Source organism: Sus scrofa, chromosome 8, assembly GCF_000003025.6.
Source record: "Sus scrofa isolate TJ Tabasco breed Duroc chromosome 8, Sscrofa11.1, whole genome shotgun sequence".
NCBI lineage: Eukaryota > Metazoa > Chordata > Mammalia > Artiodactyla > Suidae > Sus > Sus scrofa.
The window spans coordinates 85,343,236-85,364,807 of NC_010450.4; the positions used below are offsets into that span (position 1 = coordinate 85,343,236).

The window sequence follows — 21,572 nt, forward strand, 5'->3', positions numbered from 1 at the left end:
GAAAAAAAATTAGTTTGATTTATATAATATATTTTTCTATTTTTTCTCCAGCTTAATTTCTTCTCTACACATATTTTTCTTCATTGGTCCCAGGAGTAGGGAAGGAGAGAAACTTTGTGGTATATAATCCTGGGAATCTAGAAGAAAGCATAAGAATGTTTTTTAACAATTAACTTTAAGATGTTCTTGGGCTTTGTATAAGACATAGGAATATTTATGTGTATCATACAGAGAAAAAAATCTTATAAATAAAACAAAAAATCTGAACCACTTTAGTAGGGAAAATGTGATAGAATTTGGGATATATAAACTTTAAATAAAATTTTTCTTAGCACTTTTTTGAAAAAAGGTACATACTTTGTCTTAGATACTAGCCTTCATAATGTATGTATAATAAATTCATAGCAATAAAATTTTTATGTCAGTAGACACTTTTTTGTTCAATATTAAATATTTCAAATATTCTATATTGCTGTTTTTAGAACTATATTATGTACCTATGATGTCTATCTATCTGTCAATCTATCTATCGATCTATTGATCTATCGATCTGTCAATCTGCCTTTCTATCTACACCTTAAATTTATTTCTTGAACACAAAATATTCTTATACATGCAAAAGATAGTAAGATACTTTGAAATACCGGGTTGAAAGCCTAGTTGCTGCACAGAGTAACATTTCAGAGACATGTTCTATATGCTTACTTCAATATTATCGTAAACTATTAAATTGTCTCTCTAAGCACTCTACCTAGTTTGAGGCAAAATGAAGAAAATATTTAATTTTCTTCCTTGCACCTTATTTTAAAGCATTTTGTGACTCTGACATTTAAAAAAAATCTTCATTTTATTTCAAATTAATAATGCTACAGGGGTGCCATTTTTAAAAATGTGGAAAGTATATATTAGGAATTATGGACTAGAACTAGAATATATTCAGGTAAATTCTATCTCAAAAATATCCCCACTGTGAGAAAAGATGTACAGTTGGATTTAACGGACCTGGTGAGCCAGCCTGTCCATTTAATGTGGTTTGATATTCTCAGATATAATTTATGTACCTTTTTTTTCAAAATCTATCACCAGGCAAAGTTTCCTCTTCACATGGCCTACAAGGCAAGTAAGAGCTCCTGTCTACCCACAACCCCAAGCCTCATCTTACACTTGGTTTATTTTGGCCAGGCTGAAGCACGTGACTTCTGACATATCTATTGACGTTTACATAGATAAAATAAAAACACACTGAAAATATTTTCTGACCTTAAAGAAACATGGATTAGCAGGAAAAGTAATAGAGAGCTGGCTTTTCTATTTAGGTCTCATCTATATCAAATAAACCTCCAACTGATGAATCACATAAGTGTTTTTATAGTGCTCTGTCTCTTCCATTTTGTTTCTTTTAGTGTTTCATTCTTGGTCACTCTTGCTTGCTTTCTCTGAGGAAAATCTTAAGTCTTAAAGATCCGGAAGTGATGCATAAGAAATATCACATCAGGACTCCAGTATGGACTCACCTGATTAGTGTTATTTCTTCTGCTCATTTTTCTTCATGCAATGTTGAGGCACAGTTGGAATACCATGTAGCGGATTATTTATCATGGAAAGTGCATTTGCCCTACCACCTCCTAGTATTGGGAGCAGATGCTATGTGCCATTAAGTTCATCATTATGGATCCTTGGTATCATTTAATGAGAGGTCCTGGAGAGTGCTTAGTACCGCCAAGCTGGCGATAGAAATACGTGTTTTATTTTGCTGTTTGATTATTACAATAGCCCCACAGGAGCAAATAAAGCAAAGCTCAGTCAGAACCATATTTGTCTATTGTGCCAAGATCCCTTATTTCAAATGGATTGAGGAGTGGAGATTGTGTGTTGTGATGATAAAAACACAGAATTGGAATAATGATCTACGCCAGTCCAAAACCTCTGTATCTGCCAATTGAATCATAGTTATAATTTTTAGAAAATTACTCAACCTCTCAATTTTTAACTTTTTAAAAAAAATTTTCAGATAATAATGTCATCATTTGTCCTACAGGGCTACTGCAGTAATAAATGAGCAATCAGGAGACTCTGGCACTTATGGCTATGGGATTTGGTGAGAGTGTGTGTGTGTGTGAGAGAGAGAGAGAGAGAGAAAGAGAGCAGCAGAGTTTGAAACCTGCCTCCCCCAACTCTACTTAATTATTATGTGACTTGGCACAATTTACTTAACTGTCCTGATCTTTAGTTTCCTCAAAGAAGGGATTAAATAACAAATGCAGCAGGTTATTGCAAGGTTTAAAATGAGCTGTTGATGAAAACACCTAGAGCATACATACCTAGGCCTTTACTCTGTGAAACCCACTCTTAGCACTTCCATAAAAAAATCCCATACAAATAGATACTCAATATTGAAACTATTATTGTTATTTTTCATCTTAGCTGAACGCCTATAATTTATTCTAATCTCCTCTAGTTTACCAATCTAGCATACCTCATAGATGTGTGTACTCTGTGGAACTACAAATCCCTGTGGGCAGGAAAGTAGACTGGGCTTGTCTCTCCCTCAGAGTTGGTATGTTTGGAGCTGAGACAGTGATTTTGGAATGATAGGTTCAACTTAGTTCTGGGATACAGACAAGGAAGGACTTTCAATTTTCTTACTGTACAGGAATCTCTCATCACAATGGGCATATAATAAGCCCTCAGGAATGTAATCTTTTCCCAAGAACAACTAAAGCTGTGCTAAGAGAATGACATGAGTACAGTTCAAAAAAGGGAGACAAGTGCGGAGGGACAAACCAGTTTAGGGGATGTTGAGGTTGCCTAGGCCAACAATGATGGTGGCTTAGACCATGGTGGTTGTGGGAAAATGGCGAAATATACAAACATTTGGAAGTTTTTAAGGAGCTAAAGTCAGGTTTGGTGATGGATTATATTTGGAGGTAAGGCATTCAGGATAAGTATCTTAAGTATCTTGACCTCCATGACTGAATAGGTAGATATAATTCATTATTCTAAATTTAATTTAATTTTATATTTGAGTCTAGTTGAATACAATGTTGTGTTAGCTTCTGGTGTACAGTGAAGTGATTCAGTTACTCATATACACATCATTCATCGATGTAGGAAATAGTGGGCAAACACCAGGTTTAGAAGCCAAGAAGGAGCTTTTTTTTGGCTCTTAGTTGAACTGTCTAGGTCTGTGCTATTCAATACAGAAGCTACTTGTCCCATGTGGCTATTGAAACTTCAGTTAAATTTTGGTAAAATGGTATGAAATTAAAAATTTGGTTTCTCTGTCACCTCTGTCACATTTGAAGTGATTTCTAGTCACATATGGCTAGAAACCATCATAATTAAATAGCACAGCTTTGAAACATTTCCATCATTACAAAGAGTTCTATTGGGAAGCACTGATCTAGGATAACCAGCAAGTGACATCTCTAATTTTTCAAAGAAGAGCTCTACTAACATAAAGCCCTCCTTTCATCCTGCTCATTGGAATTTAATGTAAAGAATGAGAAGGCTGACATTAAGCTTCACCCTTGCCAGCAAAGGACAGAAGGGCTTTGTTGTTGTTGTTGTTTTCCAAGTTGATAGTATCAAGATATACACTATTGCTGTGATTTCTAGTGAGAGTGAGGTTGTGTTTCTAATGGCAGGTGTGAATAGAATAGTCATTTAAAGCATGGTCACCCTAGACACACCTCCTGGGCTTAAGCCCAACTCTGCAACTCACTATCTGGATGACTTGGGTCAATTACTTCTCTTCCCAGAGACTCAGTTTCCTCATTTGTGAAATAAGGAGGGTAGTACGAATACCTGTTTCCCTAGGCTGTCATACATATTGAGCGAGTGAATATTTGTCCAGTTCTTATTATAGTGCCTGGCATGAATAATAATAAGCACTACATAAACATTTCTTAAAGGAATAGAAAATACATAAGAATTTTGTTTTGTTCTTTGAGAGTAGCCAAGGCTGTCTGGCAAGTGCACACTTGAGCAAAATATTTGCACTGACTCTCTGTTGACCCTGGTGAAAGTTATATTTGATGATTTCCTCAGGTGGGAGATTCAGTCTTGTCCTCCTCTCTAAGGATACTTTCTTAAGAGAAATCACACTCACCAAGAATTAAGCAAGAGTTGCCATCACAAGTCTTCTGTACAAGTCTTGATTCTGACACTATGTCCTAACAAAATGGCCTTGAACAAATCACTTTATGTCTCACTTATATTCTTCTTCTACAGCAGTGTTGCTCCCTAGAACTTTTCATAATGATGGGACTGTTTTGTACTGCCTAGTGTAATAGCCATGTGACTCTCGAGCGCTTGAAATGTGACCAGGTGTGACTGACCTTTTAATTTTGTTTAGTCCAGCTCTGGAACAATTATATCTGAGGATTGTTTTGAGAGTAAAAAGAGATAGATTTTATCCAAGAGTCATCTTGATCACCTGGAAAGCCTTATGGTGTCTTCTGCAGAGCTCTCTTGCCAAGCACTTTGTGGAGCCTCTTGGATTCTGTCTACTTAGGAAACGGAACTGGGTGACACCTCCAGATCCAGGGGTGAAAATTGAAAGGGGTCATACTCAACAAACATTTGTGCTTTCTAAAAGTAGGGACAAGAATAATGAAAAATGACGGCAGTGTGAGCGTACTTTCTTGCTTTACTAGCCTTTCAGGTACAGTTTGTAATTTTCATAGCTGCGTGCAGTGAAAAGATGTGTACGTATCAATACATGTGGATTGAGGATAAACTTCACATACCATGCCACCACTTTCAGCATAAGTGGAACCCCGAGCTTTAAGATATATTTTTTTAAAAGTCTGTGTTTGACTAACTTTGAAGAGTAAATAAGATGTTATTTAAAAGTAAATAAATGAAATTACCTTTATCAGGAACAGCAAATAGACTTTAGGGGTGGAATGACATGCTTATCATTCATCATATTTCTTTCTAATTCAGTTATGTAAAATTAAATTATAGAATCTGGCTGTTTATCAGATACAAACAGATTCCATGATTACAGCTAAATCCTGTAGTTACTGTGTTCCAATTCTTAGTCTTTGAACATAAACTTGAAACCTTGAATGTATAGTACAACAGCCCCTTATTTTAATGTCAGGTAAAAATCAAAGTGAATGACCACTCAGTGAAATAGTGGATCATGAATTGCAACATTATTGACATTGTCATTTCTAAAAGTGCACTTTAAAAAAAGCCTGTGATTTATGGATGAAGTTTTTATCCCTCTCTGGGTTAAAGCACAGACAGTTTGAATTATGGGTTGAAAATACTGTGAAACTTGACATGTAGTTGAACTTTGTTCAGTTTTATGGTGTCACCCGACTGCTTTATGAAATGAAGCCACCCACCAGTCATTTATGGAGTCTATTCTTCATTGACTATTTAGTATTTAATTTTTTTTCCTAATGGCTTCTTTTTTTATGGCTTCTTTTGGGCTTGATTTAAGGTCTAATTTTGCTTAATGAATGAAAGCTATTTGGCTATTAAACTTGCCACCCATGTACACCCACGTGTATTTTTAGAGTGTGATAACCACTAAAACGCTCTATTTAAATAGTATAGCTATTTTTATTCTACAAAATGGTATTGTTCAACTCATAGTGGGAAAATATTTTTATTTACTTAGATAATAACAATTTCAAATAACATTTTAATGTCTTTCTTACTGGGCTGTATCCTTTGGTAGATAAATTTTTATCAGGCTATTTGGTCTTATTACATTCTTGTAAATGAATTAACTATTATTCTTGAGCACTCTTTCTTCCAATAATTACTTTTCATATTTTTAGGGACTTTTGAATTTATATAACCAGGTTTTTTTTTCAGTTGGTTATTCTGGGCTTACATTTCTAATAAAGTATTATATCACTTATATGTGGAATCTAAAATATGGCACAAATGAATCTATCTACAAGGCATAAATAGACTCAAGACATATAGAACAGATCTATGGTTGCCAAGGGGATGGGGAGAGGGAGTAGGATGGACTGGGAGTTTGGGGTTAGTAGATGCAAACTATTACATTTAGAATGGATAAGCAGTGAGCTTCTTCTCTATGGCACAAGGAACTATGTCTAGTCTCTTGGGATAGAACATGATGGAAGATAATATAAGAAAGGGAGTGTGTGTGTGTGTGCACCTGACTGGGTCACTTTGCTGTACAGAAGAAATTGGCACAACATTGAAAATCAACTATGCTTTAATGAAAATGTTTGAAAAAATTTTAAAAATAAGTGCTTCCTTGTGGAGCTGTGTCTTCAGAACTAGGGAGATTTCTTACGTATGTCGCTTGGACAAGCTGAGCATCACTGTGATTTTTTTTTTTTTTTTAAGAAGTCAGCAGGGTATTTGTAAAATGTGGTGGGAGGGATTAAAGTTCATAAAAGAGCCTAAATGATATTCTAGATGTTTCCATCTCACCACCACCCCCAGCTTCTTTTATACCAAGGAGAGAGAAATCTTTGTGATGTAATATCTACATAGTGAGTGTATTACTCAGGATTCTCTAGAGAAATAGAACTGGTAGGGTGTGTGTGTACGTGAGTGCATGCGTGCATGTGTGTGTGTGTGTGTGAAGACTCCTCCTAAGATCTGAAAGGGGAGTCTGCAAGCTGGAGACCTAGGAGAGGTTATGACGTAGTTCGAAGGCCAGCATCCAGGACCCAGGAAAAGCCAATGTCTTGGCTCAAAGTCAGTCTGGCAGGAGGAGTTCTCTTTTGCTTACAGGAGGCTCAGGCTTTTTACTCAATTTGAACCTTCAGCTGATAGCATGATACCCAACCCAAGTAGGAAGGGCAACCTACTTTACCCAGTCTACTGATTTGAATGTTAATCTCATCCAAAAACATCCTCATAAAACACCCACAATCACAGTTAACCAAATATGACATCTTGTGGTCTAGTGGACACCTAAAATTATCTATTACAGTAAGAAATGCCATATGAAGTCTTTCTCTATTCCTAAGGAAGACTTGCCCAAACTAGGGGTACAGACCTAGACTCATTTTTGTATTGCATGTATCCGTTTTAACTGGGGCAGAGCACAGCATTCAACTTGGGGCTTAATTTATATTCTGACTTTATCTCACATTTCAGGAAAATCTAAGAACTATAGTCTACAAACAACCCTTTCATTCATTCAGTCAAAAAGCCTACACTGAGCCCTTTCCATGGACTAAGGCCTGCAGAAGGACAAAGCGATAAATAAGACAAGTCTCTGCAACTCACAGGCTCGGAGCACATTTTCCCCTGTGTTGGAATTCCCCCCTTGAATACACTATCAGTAGGCTTTAAGACTTTCTTTTAAATAGAAGCTTTATATAGATGCTAAACTTTCTCCTCTTTCCACTATGTTCTATTTTGGTAATCTTAAACTTAGTTTTATTTTTTAGCAGCAGAGACCTTTTTTCACAGTTCCATACACAGACTTCCAATATTAATGAGAGAGATTCAGTTAGAGCTGGTGGGTGGCTGGAGTAAGAAAAAAAGCCTGATGCCAATTCACCCACTTCGCTTCCCTGTGGTCCAATGCCCTCCTCATCCTTCAAGCCACATCAGCCTAAGGGGTGTAAGGAATAAGTTTAAATAACATTTATCTATTTAATATTCTTTCCAATAATTTATGCATTGCATGTAAAAACTGCAAAGCAGGTTTGGATATTTCTCTTCCAGCTCTTCTATGACTCATTTTCTTTTCAATTATTTATCTTCGTTCTTCAAGAGTCATTTGGGACTTTTTTTTTTTTTTTTTGAGTCTCATTTTCTCTCTGTCTTATTTAAGAATCTGTGTTTGGAACATGCTGTATACTTAGTAGTGTCTTCTACATTATAGAAGGTTCAAAGGATCATCATGACCTCCAGGAACTTCCACTTTTCCTAAAGAGGAAAAGCATGTATTTTTGAAATATTTGAACAAGGTAAGGCAAAACAAACCATATAGACAAAAAGTGCACCACAAGAGTTATTTCCAAGAATCTGTATGAATATTTCATCAAGTATCAAGATTGTCATACTTCACAGTTGAAATGTCAAGAACCATAGAGCATTAGATGTTTCTCAAGGAGGCCTGTGCAATCACCTCTCTCCTTTGGAGATTTATCTTATGTGATTTGCCTTTTATTTTTGTAGGTAGCAAAGTGAGAAGGGATGGATGGCGGTAAGTGCCAAGAAAACTCAAATGTGTTAACAGCCTAAGCTTATTGATATTTGAAATTCAATCTTTTCAATGTCCTGTGCCTACCTATTGGAGTCTTGAAGAATTAGAAAGAGTTAGAGACAAACCAGGAGACTTGTTTTAGAAACAGAACTTTAGAGTAAAGCAGTAAATTCATAGAGATTGTATGTGTTTAGCAGGGCAGTGGATTTTCCAGAAATAAATTTTTGTTGTTATTGTTGTAAGGTAACAATGGAAGGAGACAGCTTTTGAAAGCAGAAGCCATTGTTACTGTGAATCAAACAAAGATGTTTATAGATGGGGGGAAGGAATTTTTTACAAATTTTCTATGGACTAAAAATGCATTTCCATAGCTCACCGCCTTTGCTATCTGTACCAAAGTCTTAGTAAAGATGTGTAGCTATTTAATTACAATGTTGATGCCAGAATTCTGTTTAGATACAAGTGGCAATTTGCAAAGTCCATACCTATGGCTCTCATGATACTAAGTATCACTATCCATTTGAACATATTTTAGAGATGATTACTGCATAACTAGTAGCCATGACATTGGAACTGAAAGAATCAGAAGTAAAAATCTCAAATTGTAACTTATTCTTTTGTTCAAGTTTAACATTAAAAGTACATGAAAACTTACAAATATAATCCTAGAAGTCAGTACGTCCAGGTTCCAAATCCCACTCACTCAACATTATGTCCATTGTGTACCTTCAATAAACAAGGCAAATGTTATTTTTTTTAAGTTGCTTTGTATTTCTTTGTTGTTACAGTGCAGAGTTTTATGGGGTGAGAAAAGAGTGGACATGGGAAATATAGTCTAAAAGACTTGTGATATTCTAGTGACTCCAGGATCAACAAGCAGATTTATTTAGAGGCCTCCATCTATGAAACAAGAAGTTTCAAATTATTTCTTAAATTCCCTTCCAAATGTGACATTCTGTGAGTTTGTTTTTTTCTTTTACTACATCAAAAAAGATCTATTAATTCTGATATCCTATAATGTGGATAATTTAATGGGACATTTTATTTTACAAATGAAGGAGGTGCTAGTAATAACAGTGGAGTAATAGGAATAAACTGGCACATGGTTTCTTCACCTATAATGTATGTCAGTTCAATTACAAATAATGGGGAAAATTAGTAATACAGCACGCACATATACTTACACAAAAAGACGTCTTTTGTTTATGCACATAAATAATTGCTGTGCTTTTGAACTATATTTCTGATGCACATGTTACAATTATATCTATGTCATATGTATTATAAGTATATGTAAAATTATACACACACACATATATATATGCTGAAAAACAGTGTAATTATTTTCATTTAGAGGCAGAGATGGTCTGAGGTGTGGATATATATTGAGTATTAGCAAAGTGTCTTCAAGGGCCTGGAAGAAATAAAACTAGAAGATTGGTTACAAGGGATCTGGGCAAAGGTGTGTGGATAGGCCTATGGAAGTGAGCACAAATACCTTTATGACTCAGAGCTATGCCTATCAGAAAACAAATATTACAGAGCAGGCTTTCTACAACCAGATGGACACTGTCACCTGCCTGAGGATATTAGCCAGATTTCTTTCTCACATACCCCAGAGTTTATGCGATAGACCCATGAAGAGAATGGTGTTGATGGGAGACACAAGGATTATACATGGACCTAAAGGTATGGCCTCCCTCTCCAAGGCTGTTAGAGATACTGTCACTGCTAAATTTGAATGCCAGCAATAGATTGGCAATGGACATGAATGTGGTACAATTCCTTGGGGGACACCAAGCAGCTAATTGATGGCAGGTCAGTTAAGTTGGATCCATTTGACTTTGGAGAAGGTGGCAGTTCATCCTGGGTATGTGAAACACCGTGTGAATATGTGTTTCCCTTTTCTGCTAGTAGTGCCACTGCTGGCACTCACATTTGATGGCTTACAGAATGCCTGATCCAGTGATATGATAGGCGTCCCACATAATGTTGCTCTAACCAAAGGACACTTGTTACCTCAAAGGAGGTGCAACGATGAGTTTGTAATCACTGCATACCCCACCACTCAAAAGCCATAGATCTGATAGAACTGTGGAATAATATAAATCATGAAAGACTCAGCTAAGATACCAGCTTGGGGAAAAGTGTTAAGGTTGGGTACTATCCTTCAAGATAAAATTTATATGCCAAACCAATAGCTTATAGAGACTGTGCCTACCACAGCTAAAATAATCACCTCTAGAGAAAGCATGGGCCCTTGTCATTGATCACAGTGCCCCATTTAGGGATCTGTGCTTACTTTCCCTACAGCCTTAGATCTTGTCAGTTAGAATCCTCATTCTTGGAGTGTGGGTAGAGGTAGTTTAGTTAGGGGACCCCTGAAGAGCCCCACTTACCTGAAAGTTGTGATTGATTTCACACGTGACCTGGCTTCCACGTCCCCAACTAAATGGAACGGCAGAGAGGAAGAGATACGGTGCTCATCATGGTGAGGAAATAGGGCTGCTGTGGTATAATCTGAGCAATGGGAAGTATGTCTAGAATGTAGATATGTCATATGCCCAGATGTGAATGGGAAATTCAATAAGCAAGGAAACTACGAGCCTAATCCCTTGGGATTAAAGTCTAGGTGACCTAACAAGGAAGCAACCCAAACCAGCGGAAGTGCCAGTGGAGAATAAGGCAAATCTGGAATGAGGAGTAGAAAATATTGGCAAGGCCTTCAAAATCAGCTGGAGTATTGAATTCTGTGCTTGGTTCACTACTTCTCTTTAAGTCTTTGGCAAACTGCAACTGGCCTTCATTTTGAAGGATTGTACTTGAACGTCCCCTTGGTGAAGATGAAGATTGTTGTTTTCTATCTGGATTTCATACAATGATGCAAGCAAATCCGAATCGTGCAAGAGGTTGCCTGTCCTGGGCACAGTTTATGTGCTTTTCACTGCTGGCTTAACCAAAAGGAACATGTCTTCAGTTTTTGACCACCTGCTCAGTGGAGAGCTCCAGATACTTCCACCCTTGTCACCTTATCTCCTAATGCCACCAGCTTATCAGCCTCCCTCAAGGCAAAGACCAGCCATTAGCATGCCCCCATGGCCTCTGCAATGGAAATATCCAGAATGGATCTTGCACCTGTGTTCTACCAGACCAGACCCAGGAAGGTTCTGTCTCTACTGGGGCATTGCTTCCCCAGTGGATCCCCAGAGGAGACAGATTACGTAAGTAGAAGCACAGAGGAGTTAATGTCCCAGAAGATGAATCTCTGCTGGTGAAACAGAGAAGATGTATGAAACTGGCATATAAATCAACTTTCCTCCATCTAACAATCTGCTCCAAGGTGCAGAGATTCCATATAACATCTCTGGAGTCATTTAAGATGGTCCCATAACCGGCTATGTTTTCTTGTGTAGTTCTGCTCATCTTGTTAGTGACCACCTCATATCTGCTTTTGCTTTTTCCCTCCAGCACTTCCCTTCTTATCTCCCTCTGGATGTCCTGGGATTGCCTCACCTTCCAGAAAACCTGGATGGAGATGCAAAGCAAGGCTCTTAGATTGCAAAGGTTTTTTTGTTTGTTTGTTTGTTTACAGAGTGACAAATCAAAAGATGACCCACACAGCCCTAGCTTTCCTGATTGAAAAGATTACTGATTTTCCATGTCCATGAGTTTGTTTCTTTTCTGTAAATAGATTCATTTGTGCCACATATTAGACTCCAGATGTAAGTGACGTCATATGGGAGTTTGGGGTTAGTAGATACAAGCTATTGCATTTGGAGTGGATAAGCAATGAGATCCTGCTGTATAGCACAGGGAACTATATCTAATCACTTGTGATGGAACATGATGGAGGATAATGTGAAAAAAAGAATGTATGTATTTGTATAACTGGGTCACTTTGCTCTACAGCAGAAATTGACAGAATATTGTAAATCAACTATAATTCAAAAAAAAAAAAGAAGTTTAATGATTTTGGTGCACCCAGTAATCTTCTCTATTTTAATGTATTAATGAAGCTAATTTCTTTCCATTTTTAAAACATATTGTTACTTTCTCACTTGGTCCCATTCTTTTTCACATCTTTTTTATTACTCTGGGGTTTTACATCTTTATTCTATAATTCTCATATATTTGAACTTTTTTTAATGCAATGAAAACTTATATTGGTCATTTGTCCCTTTTAGAATGTGCATCTATTTAATGTCATCTCAGAACAAACAGTGAATTCCAGGTTTCATCTAGATATCCCTGTAGCTAAGTTTTGATGTATTGGAGGGGTGTAATAAATTTTAAACACCAGTTTATAGGTTTATCCCAGCTTCCCTTAAGTTGTGGCCTATAGAACTTGAAACTTTTCTGACCACACTTTGTCAGACTTCTCTTGGGCAGTGAGGTGTACCCCAGTACCCCACACTGTAGTCAGGGGTTCGGCATTACCTCTCATCCCTCTCTCTATACTTCCTTTTAATTATTGTTTATAATAAGAATTCATAGACAGCATAAATTGTAAACCCATGGTGCACTTATTAATATTAAACAGGACTACTTATCTACTATTTCTGTTATAACTGTGTGTTGGAAGTAAAACCCAAAACCTTGCATGTTAAGTTGAAATTTCACAATTGCTGTCTACCTCAGATGTCACCTAATAACCCTGCTTCTTCTTGACTTGGATATCTCAAGCTTTTGGAAATATTTGTTTTGATTGTTGCTATTTTGTCTTGAATTTTGAATACCCTACCATCTGAGTCCCCAACTCTTCAACCTTCCCTCCTCATCTCCCTTTGGTCATGAACTTCCTTACTCTCCTTGTCCATTGATTACTTACTTCTTTTCCCATGAATGTTGTGTGATGAAAGCTAATCTGTGGAAAAGTTGCGAAGGAGATTAACATGCACACAAGACCCCAGATCAAAGATGCAGCAACACTATATTGCCTCCCCACTGAAACAAAACAAAGGCACTTACAAGCATTTGAAAGCAAGTCACATTTTTACACACCATCCGTTATTCTTGTATTTAACAGGATGTTAAAGATTCTACATCTTCAGAATTTATTAGCTTGGTATTTAGCATGTTTCGCAGCCAAAATAGCAAAGAAGTTTCATTATTGCTGGTTAAATTAGCCTCATGAAAATGTTGTTCGGTAAAAGGTTACAGAAATGAATAAGAAATCTAACTAAGCAGCGTATTAAGCCATTTATCATTATAATTTAAAAAGGCATTCTGATGATTTAAATTAACTTGGCTAAAGGAGAGGGGATTAGATAAAAGTTAATAATTAAAGCATAGATGACTTGACTAACTCTTCCTTTTGATAAAGAGGGGACAAACTATAGGCATATAGTATTTACTTAAGTTGTCTTCTTGGGAGAAACTGATACCAATAAAATTATACCTGATCATACCATTTATGGGCTTTAAATTACAGCTCTATTATATATAAGCCAGATTACCTGAATAGCTTGTGTTTCCTTTAGGCATGCTCAAAGCGCTTTCCACATTATTTTCTTTTGGATCGTTGAAGCCTAGAACTCGGCCATTTTTCTATTGAGGTTTAGTATTTGTTTTGTTTTGTTTTTGATTGAATGGACTCTTTATGTATTAAGAATAGTAAACCTTTGCCATCTTTATGAAATTGTTATCAGTAATTGAAACATTTTTTAAAACTCTTTGACATGCAAAACTAATGTTTGTGTTGCCTAAACTATTTACATATTATATATATATATATACACACACACATACATATATATATAAAACTGTGTGTGTGTGTGTGTGTGTGTGTGTGTGTGTGTGTGTGTGTGTGTGTTGCTTTTTAGGTCCACACCTGTGGCATATGGAAGTTCCCAGGCTAGGGGTCGAATCAGAACTGCAGCTGCTGGCCTACACCACAGCCATAGCAACGCCAGATCCGAGCTGCATCTGCAGCCTACACCACAGCTCAGCACAATGGCAGATCCTTAACTCACTGAGCAAGGTCAGGGATCAAACCCACATCCTCATGGTTACCAGTTGGGCTCATTACTGCTGAGCCACGATGGGAACTCCTAAAATATTTTTTTTTTTTTTTCTGATAAGCACAGAGCTTTCCTGAAAGGGATGGTGAGTCAGTTTTTCATTGGTTTGGCAACCCTGATTAAGTATTTTGTGTCTGTGGATTTAAGATCAAAATAAGTATTTTCTCCTCTTTTCTATCCTGAACAGAAACCAGGAGCTAAAAGAACTGGGTGAGCTTTCTCCACACTGGGACAATCTACGAAAAAATGTCCTTACTCACTGTGATCAAATGGTGAATATGTACCAAGACATTCTGACTGAACTTAGCAAGGAAACAGGTATGAAATTAATAATTTTACATATGCACAATGAATTGCATTTCATAGATGTTATTTGAAAACAATAACAAATATTGTTGTTAGGGACACAGAAGTGCCAAGATTAAAAAACAAAACAAACAAGATTTTATTTTGAACTCTACCATCTTGGCACGAAAATGAAAGAAGAGAAGATTGCAGTGTTTCACCTTCTGGTATCATTATCAGAACAACTGAGAATTTTTTTAAAATGTCCAAGAAAAAAAAAGCAACTCATACAGGATGTGTTTTTCTTTCTGAAATTCTTGTAACATTTTTCTATGTCAAATGTACTTTTCAACACACAAACACATTGTTTATTTATTAATGATGTTCATTTTTTTTTCCCTACCTAGGGTCCTCTTTCAAATCAAGCAGCAGCAAAGGAGAGAAATCACTAGAATTTGTTCCAGTAAATCTACATCTGCAAAGAATGCATGTACACAGCCCTCACTTGAAAGGTAGTATATGTTATATTCTTTCTATTTTTTTTCTTTTTTTGTATTTTTAAGGCTGCACCTGCGGCATATGGAAGTTCCCAGGCTAGGGGTTGAATGAGAGCTTCAGATGCCAGCCTACACCACAGCCACAGCAACTGAGATCCAAGCCTCATCTTCGACCTACACTGCAGCTCATGCCAACACTGGATCCTCAACCCACTGAGTGAGGTCAGGGATCAAACCCGCATCCTTATGGTTACTAGTAGGGTTCATGACTGCTGAACCACAGCAGGAACTCCAGTATTCTTTTTTAAATGGACAAATTATGTTGGTGTGTACTTCTTAAAAAGACTGACTATTGGTAAAATTAAAAATTTCAGCAGTTATACAAAGATAAAAGTGAAATGATTGAAGCTGATAATGACCCTAAGACTACAAAAGAAACCATTATATTTTCATTACTGTGTTTTTGGACAGTGCTTTGTAAATATGGCACCTGCGTGGAGTTACAAGCGACTATGCAAAATGAGGATTAGCTTTCTTAAGTATGATTGATGATGCTGAGTAGCTACCAATTATGCTACTGTTTGAGTTAGGTAAAAAGAGAACAAAAGACTCGTTCATTTTGTATTTATCTTAAAGAATCAAAGCCCAAAGGTGTACTCCTATGCTGTTTTTCTGAGCATTGTTGTTCTCTTCCTGATCAACTGAATCACCTCCTTCCCTATGAAAAGCAGGTTTAGCATAGAAGGTGGTGGAGTATTTTGATGTATTCAGTTATGAGATTTTTCAAGAAATTACATACAGATTTTCCTAACATACCTGAATAGCACTAGAATGAATGATACGATGTTGTATTCATCGTCCCTCTACATAATACCTTGCCATTTCTCAATTAAATACATTTTAATATATTCAGGTTTTAAAAAGTTTAAAATCTCTGTTCAGCTTTAACAGCACCTGAAGTTTTATAATCAGAAAAGTTATTTTTTTTAATTTTGTGCATACTGATTATATATACAAAGCCAGCTAACATACAAGTTCAAGTGTAGTTAAAATCATTCTGATATGTAATTTTATTATCTTTGTTAACCTCTATCAACTATATGAAATTTTATTGTGGATCCTGTTCAACAAAAATTCTGCCAAGTGAAAGAACTGAAATAAAAATGAGATGGATTCGCCTAATAAATTCAGGAATTCTTCCTTGATTACTAAATGTTAATAATTTGAATATAACAACATCTCATGGGTTTTTTTAAATCATAAAAACCAAAGTCTCAACAAGTCATAAAGAAGCTAAAATACTTAAAAGTTATCTGACAACCAATAGGTTTTTATTCTAATGGCCAATATGTAAAGACTTTTATGATATAGTGAAACATTTATAGATTTTAGAGTGGAGCAGAATTTCAGCTTTAGCACTTTATATATGACCTTAAGGCCATTATTAAACATTTCTGAGCATTGTTGTTCTCTTCCTAATTAAATTAACTAGAGCATCTAAAACATAGAATGAAGGTAATATTAGGACATGTGCAGTATTTGCCATCATTGGAACAAAATGAATCCTTCAGTTTTATGAGGGCTAGTAAAATTGGAGAAAAGTGGCCGGTTTACGACCTATTAAGAGACATTGAAATCTTTAATTTAAAAAGTAGCCAAATTTAAAGATGACTTACAGTGGCATTTTGTAAAAAAAAAACAAAAAACAAACAAACAAAAAAACAAAACTCACTTGCAAATACTTAATAACTAAGGATGAAAAAAAAAAAAACAAAAAAAAAACAGAGAGAGAGAGAAGAATGACTCAGGTTAGGGCCATGAATGGGTAGCAGTATCTCAACCAGATAGTTCGTTGGAGGTCAAATTGATGTTTAAATGTGCATTCAAGTATTTGGTGATGATCCTTAAAATTCTTCCACCAAAAAAGGGACTTATTATTTCAGTGGCCCTTTGCCGTATACTTATTTCTTGAAAGAGAAAAGAACCGTTTTCATTATGCTGTTTTTTTCCAACAATATCTAAAAATAGACCAGAGCGAACCAGGATGATACAAGGCATTTAGTTTTTGTTTCTCTAATGTGAAAGGAAGAAACCAGCAACTAAAAGAAGGAAATTTAGAATAGCAAGTAAAATGTCTTCTAATAGTTTAGTGGGATATGTATCAGTGTCCTAGAGCTTTCATAGCAGAGTACCACCAACCAGAGTTCCGAGGTATAAACCACAGAAATGGAATGCCTCACAATCTGGAAGTGGGAAGTCTGAAATCAAGGTGTTGGTGAGGCATGCTTTCCTCTGAAATCTATAGGCAAATCCTTCCTTGCTTCCTTCAAGCTTCTGGTGGTATGCCGGCTTCATTTTTCTTTGGTTCCTTGATGCATCACACCAGTTCTCCATCTTCACGTGTTCCCCTTTATGGCTTTACATCATCTTTTCTCTATTTTTCTATCCAAATGTACCATTTAAGGACCTACTTGATTAGTTCGAGTTGGATTAAAACCTGTTTTAATGACCTGATTTCAACTTCATTGCATCTGTAAAGACCCTACTTCCAAATAAGGTCCTATTCTACGATATCTTTCTTGAGGGGCACAATTCAACCCGTAGTAGGGGATATAAAAGAATTTCTTAATTGTGATGACAAATGTTAAACAGTGGAGAGAATAGCAAGATTTTGGTGTTACAGAACTAGGGTACAACTCATCAACTAGAGGATTTTTGACAGCAATTTTCAGAAAAACCAGTTTCTTCCTTTTAAGAACTAAGGATAAAAACATGGGAAAGGACTAGACATTCCAACAACCAAGAATTAACGAAAAGGTACTGAATTCTATTACATATTGATTTTTCCCCAAGGTTATTTGTACACACACACACACACACACACATATATAATATACATGTCAGATGCATATATACAAAACATTAAATATTAAGTTTACATGTTTTTTAAATATTTGTTTCTATAAGTTTATGTTTTCACTCTTTTTTGATGATTTTCATTTTTGCTATTACAGTCAATTTATGGTGTTCTGTCCATTTCTATTCTACAACAAAGTGAACCAGTCCTACATAGATGTATATTCTTTTTCTCACATTATCCTCTATCATGTTCCATCACATGTGACTAGATATAGTTCCCAGTGCTACACAGTGGGATCTCATTGCTTATCTACTCCAAAGGCCATAGTTTGCATCTATTAACCCCAAACTCCCAGTCCATCCTACTCCCTCACCCTCTCCCTTGGCAACCTCAAGACTGTTCTCCAAGTCCAGGAGTTTCTTTTCTGTGGAAAGGTTTATTTGCACCATATATTAGACTCCAGATATTAGTGATATCATATGGTATTTGTCTTTCCCTTTCTGACTTACTTCACTCAGTATGAGAGTCTCTAGTTCCATCCATGTTGTTGCAAATGGCATTATTTTGTTCTTTTTTAATGGCTGAGTAGTATTCCATTGTGTATATATATACCACATCTTCTTAATCCAATAATCTGTCATGGATATTTAGGTTGTTTCCATGGCTTGGCTATTGTGAATATTGCCCCAATGAAATACAGGTGCATGGATCTTTTTCAATGAAAGTTTTGTCTGGATATATGCCCAAGAGTGGGATTGTTGGGCCATATGGTAGTTCTATATTTAGTTTTCTGATGTACTTCCATACTGTTTTTCATAATGGTTGTACCAATTTATAGCTCTACAAACAGTGTAGGAGGGTTCCCTGTTCTCCACATCCTCTCCAGCATTTGTTATTTGTTGACTTATTAATGATGGCCATTCTGACTAGTGTGAGGTGGTGCCTCATAGTAGTTTTGATTTGCATTTCTCTAATAATCAATGATGTTGAGCATTTTTTCATGTGCTTGCTGGTCGTCTTTATATATTCTTTGGAGAAATTCAGGTCCTTTGTCCATTGTTTAATTGGATTGTTGAGGTTTTTTTGCTGTTGAGTTATATAAGTCGTTTGTATATTTTCGAGATTAAACCCTTGTCAGCTGCATCATTTGGAACTACTTTCTCCCATTCTGTAGGTTGTCTTTTTTTTTTTTAATTATTGTGGTTTCCTTTGCTGTGCAAAAGCTTTTCAGTTTGACTAGGTCCCATTGGTTTAGTTTTGCTTTTGTTTCTGTTGCCTTGGGAGACTGACCTAAGAAAACATTGGTCCAGTTGATATTAGAGAATGTTTTGCCTATGTTCTCTTCTAGGAGTTTTATGGTATATTGTCTTATGTTTACGTCTTTAAGTCATTTTGAGTTTATTTTTGTGCATGGTGTGAGGATGTGTTCCAGTTTCATTGATTTGCATGCAACTGTCCAGTTTTCCCAGCAACAATTGCTGAAAAAACTGTTCTCCATTTTATGTTCTTGCCTCCTTTGTCAAAGATTAATTGAATGTAGGCGTCTGGGTTTATTTCTGGGCTCTCTATTCTGTTCCATTGGTCTGTCTGTCTGTTTTGGTACCAGTACCACACTGTCTTGATGACTGTGGCTTTGTAATATTGCCTAAAGTCTGGGAGAGTTATGCCTCCTGCTTGGTTTTTGTTCCTCAGGATTGCTTTGTCAATTCTGGGTCTTTTATGGTTCCATATAAATTTTTGGATTGTTTGTTGTAGTTCTGTGAAAAATGTCATGGATAATTTGATAGGGATTGCATTGAATCTGTAGATTGCTTTGGGTAGTATGGCCATTTTTACAATATTAATTCTTCCTACCCAGGTGCATGGAATATCTTTCCATTTCTTCAGATCCTCTTAATTTCCTTGATTACTAACAATGGAATATTAGAAAAGGAATATAAAAATACAATACCTTTTAAAATTGTACCCCCCAAAATTAAATACCTAGTAATAAACCTGACCAACGGGGTGAAAGAATTATATGCTGAGAACTACAAAATATTTAAAAATTTTATAAACTATAAAATTTCATCAAGGAAATGTTTTTATAAGTTCAAATGTTATTATTTTAAATTGAAATTCAGGTGAAGTATGTGTTTTATAGACTATATCATCAACTTATAAATAGAGATTAAGATCTTAACTTAATTTTGGGAGTCTCTACAACTTACTTTTTTATTTTGACCAAGTTTATAACCTTTCTGGACTTTTGTTTTCTTATTTGTAAAATAAAATGGTTAAAAGTTGTAGATGGTAGTCAGTCAGATTTTCTACTTGCTTATATAACATGTATTTAGCAGATTAAATGAATCATAGTAAAATTTATTTAGGATCCATTGTTACTGATTTGATTGTGTAGCTGAATTACAGACAACATTTTGCAGGGTAATGATGCAAGTAAGATTTTCCAAGCCTTGGTATTTCATTGGTGAGTTATTTAGATATAGTCTACATTTATTTTCATTCTTACCATTAGTAAATTGCTTCTTTCCACATTTGATTAATATGCCTCCTATATTTGGAGAGGCACTTTTGCAAACAATAGCCAGCAGATTCACCAAATATAAGGCTCTTGTTTTTAGTTCTTGAAATAAGTAACTGAGCAGAACTAATGTTGTCATGTCTCATACTGACAAATGCAATAACCTCCATTTAACTTCATGTACCCCTAGACCCATTAAGTTAATTTTTCATTCGCATTCATTACTTAAATTCAACAAACAGAATACCCACCACAATAGAGATCTTAGTGGTGACAAAAATAACTAAAATCCCTGAAATTAAGAAGAAAAGTTCCAGAGTTCCCATTGTGGCTCAGTGGGTTAAGAACCCGACGGTGTGAGGATGGGGGTTTGATCTCTGGCCTCACTCAGTGGGTTAAGGATTTAGCATTGCCTCAAGCTGTGGGGTAGGTCACAGATGCAGCTTGGATCTGGCGTTGCTGTGGCTGCTGGCGTACGCCTACAGCTGCAGTTCTAGTTAGACCCCAGCCCAAGAACTTCCATATGCTGCAGGGGCCTCCTTAAAAATAAAAATAAAATAAAATAAAATAATTTTTAAAAAGAAGAAAAGTTCCCTCTCCAATATACCTCAGTAAATTTTATCAGTTGTGAATATTATACATTATGGATTCTTGTGATAGTACTTTAAGTTATATGTTTTATTTATATATAGCAGCATATTATAATATATTGAGAAGAAAGAAAGGGGAAGGAAGGAAGGGAAGAAGAAGGAAAGAGAGAAAGAAAGAACCTCTTCTATTATATCATAAAGCCACAGTTAGAATCAGGTGCAAGTTTGGTTAGGATTTACTGCATAACTATGGATGAGTCAGCTAACCTCTCTATCCCTGTAACCTTCTAATCACTACACAGAGGGAAGCAGGAAACAAGAGGAACTATTTCGAGCTCCCTGATTTCTGTTATCTCAAGAGTTCCTATCTATGACCTCGTCAATGAAATGTAATTACCTTCTAGATGTGTTTAACATTGATGCCAACTTGCTTGGACTATTTTCAAACAGATTTCCCTTAAAATTCCCTATTGTCTTGTGATTAATGTTGAAGTCATTTTCTAGGCCATTTTGAAGTCAGGAATGATGCTTAAATTGTTCCTTGAAATGAGATCAGCGTGTCTACATTTTTTTTTTTATCACACTATTTTTATAGTTGTAGGAATTTTAAAGAGATCTTCTGGGAAAAAAAT

General features: G+C 36.0%; 1 protein-coding gene across 12 annotated transcripts in view; it reads left to right on the plus strand.

The window, feature by feature from the left end:
• The window catches only part of INPP4B (inositol polyphosphate-4-phosphatase type II B), a 743,160-nt gene that overhangs the window by 531,195 nt on the left and 190,393 nt on the right, over positions 1–21,572 (plus strand). For all 12 annotated transcript variants that reach the window (XM_003129178.6, XM_021100667.1, XM_021100673.1 and 9 more), the window contains 2 exons: positions 14,375–14,505; positions 14,880–14,984. In XM_003129178.6, the coding sequence (XP_003129226.3) occupies positions 14,375–14,505; positions 14,880–14,984 (236 nt within the window). The remainder of the gene's footprint in view (positions 1–14,374; positions 14,506–14,879; positions 14,985–21,572) is intronic.